This window comes from Bufo bufo, chromosome 1, assembly GCF_905171765.1.
Source record: "Bufo bufo chromosome 1, aBufBuf1.1, whole genome shotgun sequence".
Lineage (NCBI taxonomy): Eukaryota > Metazoa > Chordata > Amphibia > Anura > Bufonidae > Bufo > Bufo bufo.
This window is the reverse complement of record NC_053389.1, coordinates 251,275,692-251,297,566: the sequence shown is the minus strand read 5'-3', so window position 1 is coordinate 251,297,566 and position 21,875 is coordinate 251,275,692. Positions and strand designations below refer to the sequence as shown.

Below are 21,875 nucleotides of genomic sequence, written 5' to 3'. Positions count from 1 at the left end.
CGTCCCCCTTATAGTGTGACGGTGTCCGGTATGTTTATGGATACATGTGGGAGCGTGCCCCTTACAGTGTGATGCGATCAGGTATGTTTTTGGATACATGTGGGAGCGTGCCCCTTATAGTGTGATGATTTCAGGTATGTTTATGGATACATGTGGGAGCGTGCCCCTTATAGTGTGACGGTGTCCGGTATGTTTATGGATACATGTGGGAGCGTGCCCCTTATAGTGTGACGGTGTCCGGTATGTTTATGGATACATGTGGGAGCGTGCCCCTTATAGTGCGACGGTGTCCGGTATGTTTATGGATACATGTGGGAGCGTGCCCCTTATAGTGCGACGGTGTCCGGTATGTTTATGGATACATGTGTGAGCGTTCCCCTTATAATGTCATGATGTCAGGTATGTTTATGGATACATGTGGGAGCGTGCCCCTTACAGTGTGATGCCATCAGGTATGTTTTTGGATACATGTGGGAGCGTGCCCCTTATAGTGTGACGGTGTCCGGTATGTTTATGGATACATGTGGGAGAGTGCCCCTTACAGTGTGACGCTGTCCGACATGTTTATGAATACATGTGTGAGCGTGCCCCTAATAGTGTGGTGATTTCAGGTATGTTTATGGATTGATTTGGTAGCGTGTGGGAGCGTGCCCCTTATAGTGTGATAATGTCAGGTATGTTTGATACATGTGTGAGCGTGCCCCTTACAGTGTGATGATGTCAGGTATGTTTATTGATACATGTGGGAGCGTGCCCCTTATAGTGTGATAATGTCAGGTATGTTTGATACATGTGGGAGCGTCCCCCTTATAGTGTGACGGTGTCCGGTATGTTTATGGATACATGTGGGAGCGTGCCCCTTATAGTGTGATGCTGTCAGTTATGTTTATGGATACATGTGGGAGCGTGCCCCTTACAGTGTGACGGTGTCCGGTATGTTTATGGATACATGTGGGAGCGTGCCCCTTATAGTGTGACGGTTTTCGGTATGTTTATGGATACATGTGGGAGCGTGCCCCTTACAGTGTGATGATGTCAGGTATGTTTATTGATACATGTGGGAGCGTGCCCCTTATAGTGTGATAATGTCAGGTATGTTTGATACATGTGGGAGCGTCCCCCTTATAGTGTGATGCCGTCAGGTATGTTTATGGATACATGTGGGAGCGTGTCCCTTACAGTGTGAAGGTGTTCAGTATGTTTATGGATACATGTGAGATCGTGCCCCTTACAGTGTGATGCTATCAGGTATGTTTTTGGATACATGTGGGAGCGTGCCCCTTATAGTGTGACTGTGTCCGGTATGTTTATGGATACATGTGGGAGTGTGCCCCTTACAGTGTGACGCTGTCCGACATGTTTATGGATACATGTGGGAGCGTGCCCCTAATAGTGTGGTGATTTCAGGTATGTTTATGGATTGATTTGGTAGCGTGCCCTTTAAAGTGTGACGGTGTCCGGTATGTTTATGGATACATGTGGGAGCGTGCCCCTTACAGTGTGATGCCATCAGGTATATTTTTGGATACATGTGGGAGCGTGCCCCTTATAGTGTGATGATGTCAGGTATGTTTATTGATACATGTGGGAGCGTGCCCCTTATAGTGTGATAATGTCAGGTATGTTTGATACATGTGGGAGCGTGCCCCTTACAGTGTGATGATGTCAGGTATGTTTATGGATACATGTGGGAGCGTGCCCCTTATAGTGTGATAATGTCAGGTATGTTTGATACATGTGGGAGCGTGCCCCTTATAGTGTGACGGTGTCCGGTATGTTTATGGATACATGTGGGAGCGTGCCCCTTATAGTGCGACGGTGTCCGGTATGTTTATGGATACACGTGGGAGCGTGCCCCTTATAGTGCGACGGTGTCCGGTATGTTTATGGATACATGTGGGAGCGTGCCCCTTACCGTGTGATGCCATCAGGTATGTTTTTGGATACATGTGGGAGCGTGCCCCTTACAGTGTGATGCCATTAGGTATGTTTTTGGATACATGTGGGAGCGTGCCCCTTATAGTGTGAGGATTTCAGGTATGTTCATGGATACATGTGGGAGCGTGCCCCTTACAGTGTGACGCTGTCCGGTATTTTTATGGATACATGTGGGAGCGTGCCCCTTATAGTGTGACGGTGTCCGGTATGTTTATGGATACATGTGGGAGCGTGCCCCTTACCGTGTGATGCCATCAGGTATGTTTTTGGATACATGTGGGAGCGTGCCCCTTATAGTGTGATGATTTCAGGTATGTTCATAGATACATGTGGGAGCGTGCCCCTTACAGTGTGATGATGTCAGGTATGTTTATGGATACATGTGGGAGCGTGCCCTTTAAAGTGTGACGGTTTTCGGTATGTTTATGGATACATGTGTGAGCGTTCCCCTTATAATGTCATGATGTCAGGTATGTTTATGGATACATGTGGGAGCGTGCCCCTTACAGTGTGATGCCATCAGGTATGTTTTTGGATACATGTGGGAGCGTGCCCCTTATAGTGTGACGGTGTCCGGTATGTTTATGGATACATGTGGGAGAGTGCCCCTTACAGTGTGACGCTGTCCGACATGTTTATGAATACATGTGTGAGCGTGCCCCTAATAGTGTGGTGATTTCAGGTATGTTTATGGATTGATTTGGTAGCGTGTGGGAGCGTGCCCCTTATAGTGTGATAATGTCAGGTATGTTTGATACATGTGTGAGCGTGCCCCTTACAGTGTGATGATGTCAGGTATGTTTATTGATACATGTGGGAGCGTGCCCCTTATAGTGTGATAATGTCAGGTATGTTTGATACATGTGGGAGCGTCCCCCTTATAGTGTGACGGTGTCCGGTATGTTTATGGATACATGTGGGAGCGTGCCCCTTATAGTGTGATGCTGTCAGTTATGTTTATGGATACATGTGGGAGCGTGCCCCTTACAGTGTGACGGTGTCCGGTATGTTTATGGATACATGTGGGAGCGTGCCCCTTATAGTGTGACGGTTTTCGGTATGTTTATGGATACATGTGGGAGCGTGCCCCTTACAGTGTGATGATGTCAGGTATGTTTATTGATACATGTGGGAGCGTGCCCCTTATAGTGTGATAATGTCAGGTATGTTTGATACATGTGGGAGCGTCCCCCTTATAGTGTGATGCCGTCAGGTATGTTTATGGATACATGTGGGAGCGTGTCCCTTACAGTGTGAAGGTGTTCAGTATGTTTATGGATACATGTGAGATCGTGCCCCTTACAGTGTGATGCTATCAGGTATGTTTTTGGATACATGTGGGAGCGTGCCCCTTATAGTGTGACTGTGTCCGGTATGTTTATGGATACATGTGGGAGTGTGCCCCTTACAGTGTGACGCTGTCCGACATGTTTATGGATACATGTGGGAGCGTGCCCCTAATAGTGTGGTGATTTCAGGTATGTTTATGGATTGATTTGGTAGCGTGCCCTTTAAAGTGTGACGGTGTCCGGTATGTTTATGGATACATGTGGGAGCGTGCCCCTTACAGTGTGATGCCATCAGGTATATTTTTGGATACATGTGGGAGCGTGCCCCTTATAGTGTGATGATGTCAGGTATGTTTATTGATACATGTGGGAGCGTGCCCCTTATAGTGTGATAATGTCAGGTATGTTTGATACATGTGGGAGCGTGCCCCTTACAGTGTGATGATGTCAGGTATGTTTATGGATACATGTGGGAGCGTGCCCCTTATAGTGTGATAATGTCAGGTATGTTTGATACATGTGGGAGCGTGCCCCTTATAGTGTGACGGTGTCCGGTATGTATATGGATACATGTGGGAGCGTGCCCCTTATAGTGCGACGGTGTCCGGTATGTTTATGGATACACGTGGGAGCGTGCCCCTTATAGTGCGACGGTGTCCGGTATGTTTATGGATACATGTGGGAGCGTGCCCCTTACCGTGTGATGCCATCAGGTATGTTTTTGGATACATGTGGGAGCGTGCCCCTTACAGTGTGATGCCATTAGGTATGTTTTTGGATACATGTGGGAGCGTGCCCCTTATAGTGTGAGGATTTCAGGTATGTTCATGGATACATGTGGGAGCGTGCCCCTTACAGTGTGACGCTGTCCGGTATTTTTATGGATACATGTGGGAGCGTGCCCCTTATAGTGTGACGGTGTCCGGTATGTTTATGGATACATGTGGGAGCGTGCCCCTTACCGTGTGATGCCATCAGGTATGTTTTTGGATACATGTGGGAGCGTGCCCCTTATAGTGTGATGATTTCAGGTATGTTCATAGATACATGTGGGAGCGTGCCCCTTACAGTGTGATGATGTCAGGTATGTTTATGGATACATGTGGGAGCGTGCCCTTTAAAGTGTGACGGTTTTCGGTATGTTTATGGATACATGTGGGAGCGTGCCCCTTGCAGTGTGATGCCGACAGGTATGTTTATGGATACATGTGGGAGCCTGCCCCTTATAGTGTGATGATGTCAAGTATGTTTATGGAAACCTGTGGGACCGTGCCCCTTACAGTGTGACCGTGTCCGGGATGTTTATTTATGCATGTGGGAGCGTGCCCCTTACAGTGTGATGCCGTCAGGTATGTCTATGGATATATGTGGGAGCGTGCCCCTTACTGTGTGATGATGTCAGGTATGTTTATTGATACATGTGGGAGCGTGCCCCTTATAGTGTGATGATGTCAGGTATGTTTATTGATACATGTGGGAGCGTGCCCCTTACAGTGTGACGCTGTCCGGTATTTTTATGGATACATGTGGGAGCGTGCCCCTTATAGTGTGACGGTGTCCGGTATGTTTATGGATACATGTGGGAGCGTGCCCCTTATAGTATGACGGTGTCCGGTATGTTTATGGATACATGTGGGAGCGTGCCCCTTATAGTGTGACGGTGTCCGGTATGTTTATGGATACATGTGGGAGCGTGCCCCTTATAGTGTAATGCCGTCAGGTATGTTTATGGATACATGTGGGAGCGTGCCCCTTAGAGTGTGACGGTGTCTGGTATGTTTATGGATACATGTGGCAGCGTGCCCCTTACAGTGTGATGCCATCAGGTATGTTTTTGGATACATGTGGGAGCGTGCCCCTTATAGTGTGATGATTTCAGGTATGTTTATTGATACATGTGGGAGCGTGCCCCTTATAGTGTGATAATGTCAGGTATGTTTGATACATGTGGGAGCGTCCCCCTTATAGTGTGACGGTGTCCGGTATGTTTATGGATACATGTGGGAGCGTGCCCCTTATAGTGTGATGATTTCAGGTATGTTTATGGATACATGTGGGAGCGTGCCCCTTATAGTGTGACGGTGTCCGGTATGTTTATGGATACATGTGGGAGCGTGCCCCTTATAGTGTGACGGTGTCCGGTATGTTTATGGATACATGTGCGAGCGTGCCCCTTATAGTGCGACGGTGTCCGGTATGTTTATGGATACATGTGGGAGCGTGCCCCTTATAGTGCGACGGTGTCCGGTATGTTTATGGATACATGTGTGAGCGTTCCCCTTATAATGTCATGATGTCAGGTATGTTTATGGATACATGTGGGAGTGTGCCCCTTACAGTGTGATGCCATCAGGTATGTTTTTGGATACATGTGGGAGCGTGCCCCTTATAGTGTGACGGTGTCCGGTATGTTTATGGATACATGTGGGAGTGTGCCCCTTACAGTGTGACGCTGTCCGACATGTTTATGGATACATGTGGGAGCGTGCCCCTAATAGTGTGGTGATTTCAGGTATGTTTATGGATTGATTTGGTAGCGTGTGGGAGCGTGCCCCTTATAGTGTGATAATGTCAGGTATGTTTGATACATGTGGGAGCGTGCCCCTTATAGTGTGATGATGTCAGGTATGTTTGATACATGGTGGGAGCGTCCCCCTTATAGTGTGACGGTGTCCGGTATGTTTATGGATACATGTGGGAGCGTGCCCCTTACAGTGTGATGATGTCAGGTATGTTTATTGATACATGTGGGAGCGTGCCCCTTATAGTGTGATAATGTCAGGTATGTTTGATACATGTGGGAGCGTCCCCCTTATAGTGTGATGCCGTCAGGTATGTTTATGGATACATGTGGGAGCGTGTCCCTTACAGTGTGAAGGTGTTCAGTATGTTTATGGATACATGTGAGAGCGTGCCCCTTACAGTGTGATGCTATCAGGTATGTTTTTGGATACATGTGGGAGCGTGCCCCTTATAGTGTGACGGTGTCCGGTATGTTTATGGATACATGTGGGAGTGTGCCCCTTACAGTGTGACGCTGTCCGACATGTTTATGGATACATGTGGGAGCGTGCCCCTAATAGTGTGGTGATTTCAGGTATGTTTATGGATTGATTTGGTAGCGTGCCCTTTAAAGTGTGACGGTGTCCGGTATGTTTATGGATACATGTGGGAGCGTGCCCCTTACAGTGTGATGCCATCAGGTATATTTTTGGATACATGTGGGAGCGTGCCCCTTATAGTGTGATGATTTCAGGTATGTTTATGGATACATGTGGGAGCGTGCCCCTTACCGTGTGATGCCATCAGGTATGTTTTTGGATACATGTGGGAGCGTGCCCCTTACAGTGTGATGCCATTAGGTATGTTTTTGGATACATGTGGGAGCGTGCCCCTTATAGTGTGAGGATTTCAGGTATGTTCATGGATACATGTGGGAGCGTGCCCCTTACAGTGTGACGCTGTCCGGTATTTTTATGGATACATGTGGGAGCGTGCCCCTTATAGTGTGACGGTGTCCGGTATGTTTATGGATACATGTGGGAGCGTGCCCCTTACCGTGTAATGCCATCATGTATGTTTTTGGATACATGTGGGAGCGTGCCCCTTATAGTGTGATGATTTCAGGTATGTTCATAGATACATGTGGGAGCGTGCCCCTTACAGTGTGATGATGTCAGGTATGTTTATGGATACATGTGGGAGCGTGCCCTTTAAAGTGTGACGGTTTTCGGTATGTTTATGGATACATGTGGGAGCCTGCCCCTTGCAGTGTGATGCCGACAGGTATGTTTATGGATACATGTGGGAGCCTGCCCCTTATAGTGTGATGATGTCAAGTATGTTTATGGAAACCTGTGGGACCGTGCCCCTTACAGTGTGACCGTGTCCGGGATGTTTATTTATGCATGTGGGAGCGTGCCCCTTACAGTGTGATGCCGTCAGGTATGTCTATGGATATATGTGGGAGCGTGCCCCTTACTGTGTGATGATGTCAGGTATGTTTATTGATACATGTGGGAGCGTGCCCCTTATAGTGTGATGATGTCAGGTATGTTTATTGATACATGTGGGAGCGTGCCCCTTACAGTGTGACGCTGTCCGGTATTTTTATGGATACATGTGGGAGCGTGCCCCTTATAGTGTGACGGTGTCCGGTATGTTTATGGATACATGTGGGAGCGTGCCCCTTATAGTATGACGGTGTCCGGTATGTTTATGGATACATGTGGGAGCGTGCCCCTTATAGTGTGACGGTGTCCGGTATGTTTATGGATACATGTGGGAGCGTGCCCCTTATAGTGTAATGCCGTCAGGTATGTTTATGGATACATGTGGGAGCGTGCCCCTTAGAGTGTGACGGTGTCTGGTATGTTTATGGATACATGTGGCAGCGTGCCCCTTACAGTGTGATGCCATCAGGTATGTTTTTGGATACATGTGGGAGCGTGCCCCTTATAGTGTGATGATTTCAGGTATGTTTATTGATACATGTGGGAGCGTGCCCCTTATAGTGTGATAATGTCAGGTATGTTTGATACATGTGGGAGCGTCCCCCTTATAGTGTGACGGTGTCCGGTATGTTTATGGATACATGTGGGAGCGTGCCCCTTATAGTGTGATGATTTCAGGTATGTTTATGGATACATGTGGGAGCGTGCCCCTTATAGTGTGACGGTGTCCGGTATGTTTATGGATACATGTGGGAGCGTGCCCCTTATAGTGTGACGGTGTCCGGTATGTTTATGGATACATGTGCGAGCGTGCCCCTTATAGTGCGACGGTGTCCGGTATGTTTATGGATACATGTGGGAGCGTGCCCCTTATAGTGCGACGGTGTCCGGTATGTTTATGGATACATGTGTGAGCGTTCCCCTTATAATGTCATGATGTCAGGTATGTTTATGGATACATGTGGGAGCGTGCCCCTTACAGTGTGATGCCATCAGGTATGTTTTTGGATACATGTGGGAGCGTGCCCCTTATAGTGTGACGGTGTCCGGTATGTTTATGGATACATGTGGGAGTGTGCCCCTTACAGTGTGACGCTGTCCGAAATGTTTATGGATACATGTGGGAGCGTGCCCCTAATAGTGTGGTGATTTCAGGTATGTTTATGGATTGATTTGGTAGCGTGTGGGAGCGTGCCCCTTATAGTGTGATAATGTCAGGTATGTTTGATACATGTGGGAGCGTGCCCCTTATAGTGTGATGATGTCAGGTATGTTTGATACATGTGGGAGCGTCCCCCTTATAGTGTGACGGTGTCCGGTATGTTTATGGATACATGTGGGAGCGTGCCCCTTACAGTGTGATGATGTCAGGTATGTTTATTGATACATGTGGGAGCGTGCCCCTTATAGTGTGATAATGTCAGGTATGTTTGATACATGTGGGAGCGTCCCCCTTATAGTGTGATGCCGTCAGGTATGTTTATGGATACATGTGGGAGCGTGTCCCTTACAGTGTGAAGGTGTTCAGTATGTTTATGGATACATGTGAGAGCGTGCCCCTTACAGTGTGATGCTATCAGGTATGTTTTTGGATACATGTGGGAGCGTGCCCCTTATAGTGTGACGGTGTCCGGTATGTTTATGGATACATGTGGGAGTGTGCCCCTTACAGTGTGACGCTGTCCGACATGTTTATGGATACATGTGGGAGCGTGCCCCTAATAGTGTGGTGATTTCAGGTATGTTTATGGATTGATTTGGTAGCGTGCCCTTTAAAGTGTGACGGTGTCCGGTATGTTTATGGATACATGTGGGAGCGTGCCCCTTACAGTGTGATGCCATCAGGTATATTTTTGGATACATGTGGGAGCGTGCCCCTTATAGTGTGATGATTTCAGGTATGTTTATGGAGACATGTGGGAGCGTGCCCCTTACAGTGTGATGATGTCAGGTATGTTTATGGATACATGTGGGAGCGTGCCCCTTATAGTGTGATAATGTCAGGTATGTTTGATACATGTGGGAGCGTGCCCCTTATAGTGTGACGGTGTCCGGTATGTATATGGATACATGTGGGAGCGTGCCCCTTATAGTGTGACGGTGTCCGGTATGTTTATGGATACATGTGGGAGCGTGCCCCTTATAGTGCGACGGTGTCCGGTATGTTTATGGATACACGTGGGAGCGTGCCCCTTATAGTGCGACGGTGTCCGGTATGTTTATGGATACATGTGGGAGCGTGCCCCTTATAGTGTGACGGTGTCCGGTATGTTTATGGATTCATGAGGGAGCGTGCCCCTTATAGTGTGACGGTGTCCGGTATGTTTATGGATACATGTGGGAGCGTGCCCCTTACAGTGTGACGGTGTCTGGTATGTTTATGGATACATGTGTGAGCGTGCCCCTTATAATGTCATGATGTCAGGTATGTTTATGGATACATGTGGGAGCGTGCCCCTTATAGTGTGACGGTGTCCGGTATGTTTATGGATACATGTGGGAGTGTGCCCCTTACAGTGTGACGCTGTCCGGCATGTTTATGGATACATGTGGGAGCGTGCCCCTTATAGTGTGACCGTGTCCGGTATGTTTATGGATACATGTGGGAGCGTGCCCTTTACAGTGTGATGCCATCAGGTATATTTTTGGATACATGTGGGAGCGTGCCCCTTATAGTGTGATGATGTCAGGTATGTTTATTGATACATGTGGGAGCGTGCCCCTTATAGTGTGATAATGTCAGGTATGTTTGATACATGTGGGAGCGTCCCCCTTATAGTGTGACGGTGTCTGGTATGTTTATGGATACATGTGGGAGCGTGCCCCTTACAGTGTGATGCCATCAGGTATGTTTTTGGATACATGTGGGAGCGTGCCCCTTATAGTGTGATGATTTCAGGTATGTTTATGGATACATGTGGGAGCGTGCCCCTTATAATGTGATAATGTCAGGTATGTTTGATACATGTGGGAGCGTGCCCCTTACAGTGTGACGCTGTCCGGTATGTTTATAGATACAGGTGGGAGCGTGCCCCTTATAGTGTGATGCCGTCAGGTATGTTTATGGATACATGTGGGAGCGTGTCCCTTACAGTGTGACGGTGTTCAGTATGTTTATGGATACATGTGAGAGCGTGCCCCTTACAGTGTGATGCCATCAGGTATGTTTTTGGATACATGTGAGAGCGTGCCCCTTATAGTGTGACGGTGTCCGGTATGTTTATGGATACATGTGGTAGCGTGCCCCTTATAGTGTGACGCTGTCCGACATGTTTATGGATACATGTGGGAGCGTGCCCCTAATAGTGTGGTGATTTCAGGTATGTTTATGGATTGATTTGGTAGCGTGCCCTTTAAAGTGTGACGGTGTCCGGTATGTTTATGGATACATGTGGGAGCGTGCCCCTTACAGTGTGATGATTTCAGGTATGTTTATGGATACATGTGGGAGCGTGCCCGTTACAGTGTGATGATTTCAGGTATGTTTATGGATACATGTGGGAGCGTGCCCCTTACAGTGTGACGCTGTCCGGCATGTTTATGGATACATGTGGGAGAGTGCCCCTTACAGTGTGATGATTTCAGGTATGTTTATGGATACATGTGGGAGCGTGCCCGTTACAGTGTGATGATTTCAGGTATGTTTATGGATACATGTGGGAGCGTGCCCCTTACAGTGTGATGATGTCAGGTGTGTTTGATACATGTGGGAGCGTGCCCCTTACAGTGTGATGATTTCAGGTATGTTTATGGATACATGTGGGAGCGTGCCCCTTATAGTGTGATAATGTCAGGTATGTTTGATACATGTGGGAGTGTGCCCCTTATAGTGTGACGGTGTCCGGTATGTTTATGGATACATGTGGGAGCGTGCCCCTTATAGTGCGACGGTGTCCGGTATGTTTATGGATACATGTGGGAGCGTGCCCCTTATAGTGTGACGGTGTCCGGTATGTTTATGGATACATGTGGGAGTGTGCCCCTTATAGTGTGCCGGTGTCCGGTATGTTTATGGATACATGTGGGAGCGTGCCCCTTATAGTGCGACGGTGTCCGGTATGTTTATGGATACATGTGGGAGCGTGCCCCTTATAGTGTGCCGGTGTCCGGTATGTTTATGGATACATGTGGGAGCGTGCCCCTTATAGTGCGACGGTGTCCGGTATGTTTATGGATACATGTGGGAGCGTGCCCCTTATAGTGCGACGGTGTCCGGTATGTTTATGGATACATGTGGGAGCGTGCCCCTTACAGTGTGACGGTGTCCGGTATGTTTATGGATACATGTGGGAGCGTGCCCCTAATAGTGTGGTGATTTCAGGTTTGTTTATGGATACATGTGGGAGCGTGCCCCTTACAGTGTGACGGTGTCCGGTATGTTTATGGATACATGTGGGAGCGTGCCCCTTATAGTGTGACGGTGTCCGGTATGTTTATGGATACATGTGGGAGCGTGCCCCTTATAGTGCGACGGTGTCCGGTATGTTTATGGATACATGTGGGAGCGTGCCCCTTATAGTGTGACGGTGTCCGGTATGTTTATGGATACATGTGGGAGTGTGCCCCTTATAGTGCAACGGTGTCCGGTATGTTTATGGATACATGTGGGAGCGTGCCCCTTATAGTGTGACGGTGTCCGGTATGTTTATGGATACATGTGGGAGCGTGCCCCTTATAGTGCGACGGTGTCCGGTATGTTTATGGATACATGTGGGAGCGTGCCCCTTACAGTGTGACGGTGTCCGGTATGTTTATGGATACATGTGGGAGCGTGCCCCTTATAGTGTGCCGGTGTCCGGTATGTTTATGGATACATGTGGGAGCGTGCCCCTTATAGTGCAACGGTGTCCGGTATGTTTATGGATACATGTGGGAGCGTGCCCCTTATAGTGTGACGGTGTCCGGTATGTTTATGGATACATGTGGGAGCGTGCCCCTTATAGTGCGACGGTGTCCGGTATGTTTATGGATACATGTGGGAGCGTGCCCCTTACAGTGTGACGGTGTCCGGTATGTTTATGGATACATGTGGGAGCGTGCCCCTTATAGTGTGCCGGTGTCCGGTATGTTTATGGATACATGTGGGAGCGTGCCCCTTATAGTGCGACGGTGTCCGGTATGTTTATGGATACATGTGGGAGCGGGCCCCTTATAGCGCGACGGTGTCCGGTATGTTTATGGATACATGTGGGAGCGTGCCCCTTACAGTGTGACGGTGTCCGGTATGTTTATGGATACATGTGGGAGCGTGCCCCTAATAGTGTGGTGATTTCAGGTTTGTTTATGGATACATGTGGGAGCGTGCCCCTTACAGTGTGACGGTGTCCGGTATGTTTATGGATACATGTGGGAGCGTGCCCCTTATAGTGTGACGGTGTCCGGTATGTTTATGGATACATGTGGGAGCGTGCCCCTTATAGTGTGACGGTGTCTGGTATGTTTATGGATACATGTGGGAGCGTGCCCCTTATAGTGTGACGGTGTCCGGTATGTTTATGGATACATGTGGGAGCGTGCCCCTTATAGTGTGACGGTGTCTTGTATGTTTATGGATACATGTGGGAGCGTGCCCCTTACAGTGTGACGGTGTCCGGTATGTTTATGGATACATGTGGGAGCGTGCCCCTTATAGTGTGACGGTGTCCGGTATGTTTATGGATACATGTGGGAGCGTGCCCCTTATAGTGTGACGGTGTCCGGTATGTTTATGGATACATGTGGGAGCGTGCCCCTTATAGTGTGACGGTGTCCGGTATGTTTATGGATACATGTGGGAGCGTGCCCCTTATAGTGTGACGGTGTCCGGTATGTTTATGGATACATGTGGGAGCGTGCCCCTTATAGTGCGACGGTGTCCGGTATGTTTATGGATACATGTGGGAGAGTGCCCCTTATAGTGTGACGGTGTCCGGTATGTTTATGGATACATGTGGGAGCGTGCCCCTTATAGTGCGACGGTGTCCGGTATGTTTATGGATACATGTGGGAGCGTGCCCCTTATAGTGTGCCGGTGTCCAGTATGTTTATGGATACATGTGGGAGCGTGCCCCTTATAGTGCGACGGTGTCCGGTATGTTTATGGATACATGTGGGAGCGTGCCCCTTATAGTGCGACGGTGTCCGGTATGTTTATGGATACATGTGGGAGCGTGCCCCTTACAGTGTGACGGTGTCCGGTATGTTTATGGATACATGTGGGAGCGTGCCCCTTATAGTGTGACGGTGTCCGGTATGTTTATGGATACATGTGGGAGCGTGCCCCTTATAGTGTGACGGTGTTCGGTATGTTTATGGAGACATGTGGGAGCGTGCCCCTTATAGTGTGACGGTGTCCGGTATGTTTATGGATACATGTGGGAGCGTGCCCCTTATAGTGCGACGGTGTCCGGTATGTTTATGGATACATGTGGGAGCGTGCCCCTTATAGTGTGACGTTGTCCGGTATGTTTATGGATACATGTGGGAGCGTGCCCCTTATAGTGCGACGGTGTCCGGTATGTTTATGGATACATGTGGGAGCGTGCCCCTTATAGTGTGACGGTGTCCGGTATGTTTATGGATGCATGTGGGAGCGTGCCCCTTATAGTGCGGCGGTGTCCGGTATGTTTATGGATACATGTGGGAGCGTGCCCCTTATAGTGTGCCGGTGTCCGGTATGTTTATGGATGCATGTGGGAGCGTACCCCTTACAGTGCGACGGTGTCCGGTATGTTTATGGATACATGTGGGAGCGTGCCCCTTATAGTGCGACGGTGTCCGGTATGTTTATGGATACATGTGGGAGCGTGCCCCTTACAGCGTGACGGTGTCCGGTATGTTTATGGATGCATGTGGGAGCGTGCCCCTTATAGTGCGACGGTGTCCGGTATGTTTATGGATACATGTGGGAGCGTGCCCCTTATAGTGTGACGGTGTCCGGTATGTTTATGGATACATGTGGGAGCGTGCCCCTTATAGTGTGACGGTGTCCGGTATGTTTATGGATACATGTGGGAGCGTGCCCCTTACAGTGTGACGGTGTCCGGTATGTTTATGGATGCATGTGGGAGCGTGCCCCTTACAGTGTGACGGTGTCCGGTATGTTTATGGATACATGACAACCCCTTTATTAGTGACTGATCTTGTGCTGTTCAGCCCTATCCTGTGTACACAAGTATAAACCCGCCCTGTGGAGAACTGCAGTTTCGTTTCTCTCTTCCTCTGTCAGCCATGGCGTCTGCTGATCTGAGAGCTGAGCTGGACTGCTCCATCTGTCTGCACACCTATACAGATCCTGTAATGCTGAGATGTGGACACAACTTCTGCCGGGTCTGTATTGATCGTGTACTGGATACACAGGACGAGTCTGGAGTCTATACCTGTCCTGAATGCAGAGAAGAGTTTCAGGAGCGGCCTGCACTGATGAGGAACTTCGCTCTGCGTAACATTATGGAGAATTTATTGGTTACTCAACATAAAGAAACGGAAACCGGGATCTGCTGCACTTACTGTGTGGACTCTCCTGTACCTGCTGTTAAATCCTGTCTGATGTGTGAGGCTTCTCTGTGTGAGAAACACCTGAGAGTTCACAGCAAGTCATCAGAACACGTCTTATCTGACCCCAGCACTTCCCTGGAGAACAGGAAATGTTCTGTCCATAAGAAGATCCTGGAGTATTACTGCACTGAGGACTCTGCTTGTATCTGTGTGTCCTGCAGTTTGGTTGGAGAACATCAGGGACATCGGGTGGAGATGCTGGATGAGGCCTCTGAGAAGAGGAAAGGGAAACTGAGAAATAGTCTCCAGATACTGTCCACAAAGCGAGAGGAGACTGAGGAAAGAGTCCAGAACCTGGAGGAACACTGGAGAAAAGCTCAAGAAAAAGCATCTGGAAAAGCAGAGAGAGTCAGTGCCCTGTTTACAGATATCAGGAGACGACTGGACGACCTGGAGAAGAGGGTCCTGAACGAGATCTCCAGGCAGGAAAAGGAAGAATCACTCTCATTCTCTTCTCTGATCCAGAAGCTGGAAATAAAGAAGGACGAGCTGTCCGGGGGGATGAGACACATTGAGGAGATATGTAACATGACTGATCCACTGACTGTCTTACAGGAACCAGATACAGGAGACTTGTGTGATCCTGAGGAGGAAGGAGGTGATGAAGACATAAATAGATGTCTCCATGATGTAGGTGATCTGGATGTGGCTGTGATCTCAGACAAATTACATACATTATGTGACATAATAACAGATATAAGGAGAGGGATCTATGTGGAGGGTCCTGGAGACATATTACTGGATGTAAACACAGCTGCTAATAACCTCCTTATATCAGACGACCTGAAAACTGCAACCCGTACACAATATAATCAGAAACGTCCAGAAAGAGCAGAGAGATTCCAGAATAATCAGGTGATGAGCAGCAGGGGATTTACCTCAGGGCGACATTACTGGGATGTGGAGAGCAGTAGATCAGGGGATTGGATGGTAGGGATGTGTTATCCCAGTATAGACAGGAGAGGAGGTCAGTCATACATTGGATATAATAACAAGTCCTGGAGTTTGATGAGGTGTAGTAATCAGTATTCAGTGAGACATGACGGTAAAGATATCCAGTTACCTGGCAAGATCTCCAGTGATAGAGTCAGGATATGTCTGGACTATGAGGCCGGGCAGCTGTCCTTTTATGAGCTGTGTGACCCCATCAGACACTTACACACCTTCACTGCCGCCTTCACCGAGCCCCTTCATGCTGCATTATCTGTATGGAGCGGTTCTATAAAGATCTATGGGGGGAGGTGAAACCTGCCAAAATTAAAATGATAACGAAAAACATGAAATTCTAATTCAAATCCCAATTTGACATTTCATTTTTAACCCATGTCTGCAAAATGTCTGCCAAAATGAAAAGTATAATGCATTTCTTCCCTTTGAATTTTCATTCCCAGCTCCAGTGTGGGTAATATGTGGCAAAAATAAATGTAAAATTAAATAGACTTTGGCTTTTTAAATTTCAACTTTGTCAATGAATTATCATGTCCCCATAGTGCTATTTCCCAATCAAAATTATAAGTCAAATGAAAAACCTAAAATAAAACTTAAAAAAGGTAATCTGAGATTTCAGTTTCATCTCTTGTAGACATTTTCACTGCCAAAATTCAAATTAAAATGAAAAATGCCACTTGCCATAACATTTTCATTTTAATATTGTCCAAAATTCAGATTCATACAATTGAGCAGTAGTGGGCCTGGGTTAATATGCGAAATGAGACTGAACAGACAGTGACTGTCCAAAAGAGGGCGCTCTGCTTCTACACAATTCTAATAGGTCACACACCGCTACAGATCAGAACGCGTTTAGAATTCCAATAGAGGAAAATGATGCTAGTGTGCAGAGTGACTGGCATAAGACTATGAATCCAATAGATGGCGCTGTGACACAAAGGGATACAATACATTGAATAACACTATGTGGCATCCAAGTGAAAAGCAAGGGTTCAAGGCCTTAGGTTGCTTTTTCTTTTTGTCCCACTTCAAAAATTTTTTTTTCTTTTTAACCCCTTCCTGCATTTGGGTGTAACTGTACATCCAGATTACCTGTAATTTAACGTAATCAGGCGTACAGTTACATCCAAACTGTTAACTGGGGCTTTGACACTATAAAGAGCAAAGACACCGGAGAAGCTGGCAAGGATCCAATCTGAGTGGTCCCTTGCTCCGCAGACTAACCAATCGGAGCACGGCAGTGTAAAAATGCCTGTTTCAACCTCTGATCTCCAATTTGGAGCTCAGAACCTGAAATCAGGCATGGTCCCCTTTGTGTCCCCGATGCCAGATGTGCCCCTGATGCCCTCCGTTCACCAGTTCGCCCCCCCCTTCCCCCTCGATTCGTCCCTGCAGCCCTTCTTAGCGATCCCCCTGGTATTGTATGTGATGGTGGTGGCTCCGGGACAGTGCTGCCGCCATCAGCAACGAGTGTCAGCTGTAACATACAGCTCGACACTGCTGCAATGGTAACATTAGTGCTGGCTCCGATCCCAGCCATTTAACCCCTTAAATGCAGCGGTCAGTAGCCACCCATGGCACCCATGGAGTTAACAGTAGTGATGACCCAAGACAGTTCGCAAATGTGCGTTCGCGAACCATGTTTTCGCAGCGTGCCCCTTTGACTTTAATACCAGGCTGTGAGCTCTACACTGCGATTGGCCAGCGCTACAGCCTGGGAGAAGGAGACGCCCAGGAGAACAAGGGCAGTCTCCGCCCAGTATAACCAAGTCCCCAAAGATACCGGAGGACATAGCAGGAGAACGGAGCGGCGCCCAGGGATAATAGTAAGTGCAGTGAGATCCCCAGGCGCCGCTGTACATATCATGATACTTAGTTCAGAATTTTCTGCCAGATGAAAGGTCCTCTTTAATACAAATCCCGGAGGCGGGTGCTGGCGGGGAGCTGCACCCGCCTTCTGTATTAAATGTTAATTAAATTATCATTGGTGGTGCAGTGCGCCCCCCCCCCCAACCCCCCCCCAGTATTAAAATCATTGGTGGCAGTGGCCACAGGGTCCCCTCCCCTCCTCTTCATTGGTGGCAGTTCTGATCAGAGGCCCAGCAGTGAAATCCTGGGGCTCCGATCGGTTACCATGGCAGCCAGGACACTACTGAAGCCCTGGCTGCCATAGTCAGCTCCCTGCTGCTGTGTGTACTATGCACAGGGCGGCAGGGAGAGTGTGAAGTCCTATTCACCCTGATAGATCCCAGGATCTAACCCCTAAGGGGGAAATAGTTATTAAATAAAAAGTAAAAAAAACAAAACATCAAAATATTAAGTATAAATCACCCCCTTTCCCAATTTTACATATAAAATATATATATATAAAAAAATAAATAAACATATTACATATTGCCATGTCTGAAAAGTCCAAACTATTAAAATATAAAAAAAATAGCAAATATTCAGGCTGTCTAAAGGAATACTTGTTAAAACCTACCCCCTCTCCTCCCTCCACATCCCTTTCCTACCTTCCTTCATCCCGCCCCATGTTTACCCTCCCTTTCCCTCCTACCCCTTCCTTCCTTCATAACCCTCCAAATCAACCCCCTCACCCTCTGAATACCAGCTGTCTTTGATTGTGGTCTTGATAACCTGAGTATACCCTCAATTTCGCTGAAATTGCATAACTATACTGATTCACTATGCAGTTTACGCTTTAAAGAACAATTGTTGTAATATGTAGAGTTGAGCGAACACCTGGATGTTCGGGTTCGAGAAGTTCGGCCGAACTTCCCGGAAATGTTCGGGTTCGGGATCCGAACCCGACCCGAACTTCGTCCCGAACCCAAACCCCATTGAAGTCAATGGGGACCCGAACTTATCGGCACTAAAAAGGCTGTAAGACAGCCCAGGAAAGAGCTAGAGGGCTGCAAAAGGCAGCAACATGTAGTTAAATCCCCTGCAAACAAATGTGGATAGGGAAATGAATAAAAATAAAAATAAAATAAGTGGAAGGCTGAAAAGTCAGCCTGAATTTGTGGGAGGGGCATATTACCTTTTTAAGCTCCAGCCCCCAGCTCCTCAGGGCGCTTCTGTTCACAGTCTGGATAAGGAGTCGCTTGCTCTGGTACTGCATCCGTGCACGACGTGAGTACTTTCATCTGGTTCGTCCGTTCGTTTTCATACACAGCCATCACGTCTTCAGGATAGGTAATTCTGTGCAAAACAAACGTGCCACAAGGGCCCAATCAGCGACGGCTCATACCTCCGGCCCCCTGAGTCGGCGTGCGTTCCAGCGTGGAACGCACGCCGATACACATTTGTCTGCCCAAAAATGTTTTTGTTTCCGCCTTCCCCCCCTCTCCCTATCTGTCCCCTGTCTTTTGCATTCATCCCCTCCCGAGACAACAGGGGGGGCAGGGTCTCAACCTCGGGTCCCCCCCTCCACACGGCCTCCCCCGTCCTTACTTGGGCTTCGCTGCGGGCCGACGTGCGTTCCAGCATGGAGCGCACGCCGGAAGTCCCTCAGCCAGGCAGGGGCCTGGTCACGTAATCGGCGTGCGTTCCAGCGTGGAGCGCACGCCGGAGTGCCTCCGTCGGCCTGGCCTGGATCACATGTTCGGCGTGCGTTCCAGGGTGGAGCGCACGCCGGAAGTCCGCCGCCGGCCATGAGTCGGATCACGTGGTCGGCGTGCGTTCCAGCTTGGAGCGCACGCCGGAGTCCTTCAGCCGGGCCTGGCCCCGGGTCGCGGGGTCGGCGTGCGTTCCGGGCTGGGGCGCACGCCGGGATCGCCGTTCAGGCCCGGCTGATGTATGCCATGACGGCTCCGGCCTAGGTTTTCCCTGTCCCCTCTGGATCCCTCCCCTCCTTTCAGGACAATCTGGTTCTGGCCTCACTATTAGGCCTACGGCCCCCAGACCGGCACCCCCGTCCTAACTGGCCACACGCGGCAAGCAGGGGTATCTAGCCCCTGGCCAACGACGGCCATGCCCACAGTCATTAAAAAAAAAAAAAAAAAAAATGGGGGAGGATTTCTTTTCTCTCTCTGGATTGTATATATATGCGGGTGTTATATGCACGTATGTGTACATGCATACGTGGGTTATGTGGATATATATGTAGATATGTGTATATACATATGTGTATGCGTCTATATATGTGTATATGTGGGGGTACATATATGTATACATGTATGTGTATACAGCTGAATCGGTGTTCTTGTCATACTCTCTCCCGCCGGGCCGCAGCGGGGGAAGGCAAGTCATCTTCGGTTCTCCTCATTCAGGGGGAGGGCTCCCGGGGTCTCGACTGGGTGGAAGGGACCTAGTTTCTGCACGGTGATCAGGGAGACCGGGGTCTCACCACGAGTAGGCCAGGTCATCAGTTACGCCATACCCACTCAGCGGTCACTAAAGCGCTCGCCACAAGTCACCTATTCTAGGAGGGCGACAGTGCCTTATGTTATGTATGAACGTCACGTTATATGCTACTGTCTCATCTACTGGTTCACCAGGCTCACACCTACTTCTGTCTCCTGGTTCACCCAGGCTCACACCTATCTCTGCCTCCTGGATCGCCCAGGCACGCACCTATCTCTGCCTCCTGGTTCGCCCAGGCTCATACCTGCCCCTGTCTCCTGGTTCGCCCAGGCTCATACCTGCCCCTGTCTCCTGGTTCGCCCAGGCTCATACTTGCCCCTGTCTCCTGGTTCGCCCAGGCTCATACCTGCCCCTGTCTCCTGGTTCGCCCAGGCTCATACCTGCCCTTGTCTCCTGGTTCGCCCAGGCTCATACTTGCCCCTGTCTCCTGGTTTGCCCAGGCTCATACCTGCCCCTGTCTCCTGGTTCGCCCAGGCTCATACCTGCCCCTGTCTCCTGGTTCGCCCAGGCTCATACCTGCCCCTGTCTCCTGGTTCGCCCAGGCTCATACCTGCCCCTGTCTCCTGGTTCGCCCAGGCTCATACCTGCCCCTGTCTCCTGGTTCGCCCAGACTCATACCTGCCCCTGTCTCCTGGTTCGCCCAGGCTCATACCTGCCCCGTTCTCCTGGTTCGCCCAGGCTCATACCTGCCTCTGTCTCCTGGTTCGCCCAGGCTCATACCTGCCCCTGTCTCCTGGTTCGCCCAGGCTCATACCTGCCCCTGTCTCCTGGTTCGCCCAGGCTCATACCTACCTCTAATAAAAATAAAAAAATAAAAATAAAAAACAATTTTTTTTTAATATATATACAGTGAAATCGGTAGGTTCCAATCACCAGCCATTTCATACGCACTCCTGCCGTGCCGTAGCAGGAGGAAGGCAAGTCATCCTCGGTTCCTCATTTAGGGGGAGGGCCCCGGGGCCCCTGCTGGGTGGAAGGAACCTAGTTTCAGCACGGTGTTCAAAGAAACCGGGGGCTCACCACGAGTAGGCCAGGTCGTCATTGCCCGCCATACCCATTCAGCGGTCACTAAATGCTCATTGCAATCATCTATTCTATGGTGGCTACAGTGCCATGTGTTATAGGTAGGTACTTCACGTTATATCCTGCTGCTGTCTCGTCTACTGGTTCGTCCAGGCTCATACCTACCTCTGCCTCCTGGATCGCCCAGGCACGCACCTTCTTCTGCCTCCTGGATCGCCCAGGCACGCACCTTCTTCTGCCTCCTGGATCGCCCAGGCACGCACCTTCTTCTGCCTCCTGGATCGCCCAGGCACGCACCTTCTTCTGCCTCCTGGATCGCCCAGGCACGCACCTTCTTCTGCCTCCTGGATCGCCCAGGCACGCACCTTCTTCTGCCTCCTGGATCGCCCAGGCACGCACCTTCTTCTGCCTCCTGGATCGCCCAGGCACGCACCTTCTTCTGCCTCCTGGATCGCCCAGGCACGCACCTTCTTCTGCCTCCTGGATCGCCCAGGCACGCACCTTCTTCTGCCTCCTGGATCGCCCAGGCACGCACCTTCTTCTGCCTCCTGGATCGCCCAGGCACGCACCTTCTTCTGCCTCCTGGATCGCCCAGGCACGCACCTTCTTCTGCCTCCTGGATCGCCCAGGCACGCACCTTCTTCTGCCTCTTGGACCGCCAGACTCATTCCTACCTCTGCCTCCTGGATCGCACAGGCACGCACCTTCTTCTGTCTCCTGGATCGCACAGGCACGCACCTTCTTCTGTCTCCTGGATCACCAGGCTCATACCTACCTCTGTCTCCTGGTTCACCCAGTCCCGTCACCCTCCTCAGTTATGTTC

At 49.4% G+C, this 21,875-nt stretch overlaps 2 protein-coding genes across 2 annotated transcripts in view; both read left to right on the top strand.

Annotated features, from left to right (window-relative positions):
• LOC121005665 (E3 ubiquitin-protein ligase TRIM11-like) overlaps positions 1-16,625 on the top strand; it is an 88,534-nt gene extending 71,909 nt beyond the window's left edge. Inside the window, exon 3 of the mRNA XM_040438443.1 lies at positions 16,534-16,625. The gene's annotated coding sequence lies outside the window, so the exon portion shown is untranslated. The remainder of the gene's footprint in view (positions 1-16,533) is intronic.
• The window catches only part of LOC121002524, a 39,422-nt gene continuing 31,723 nt past the window's right edge, over positions 14,177-21,875 (top strand). The window contains exons 1-2 of the mRNA XM_040433987.1: positions 14,177-15,957; positions 16,995-17,172. Of these exons, the coding sequence (XP_040289921.1) occupies positions 14,390-15,957; positions 16,995-17,172 (1,746 nt within the window). The 5' untranslated portion in view covers positions 14,177-14,389. The remainder of the gene's footprint in view (positions 15,958-16,994; positions 17,173-21,875) is intronic.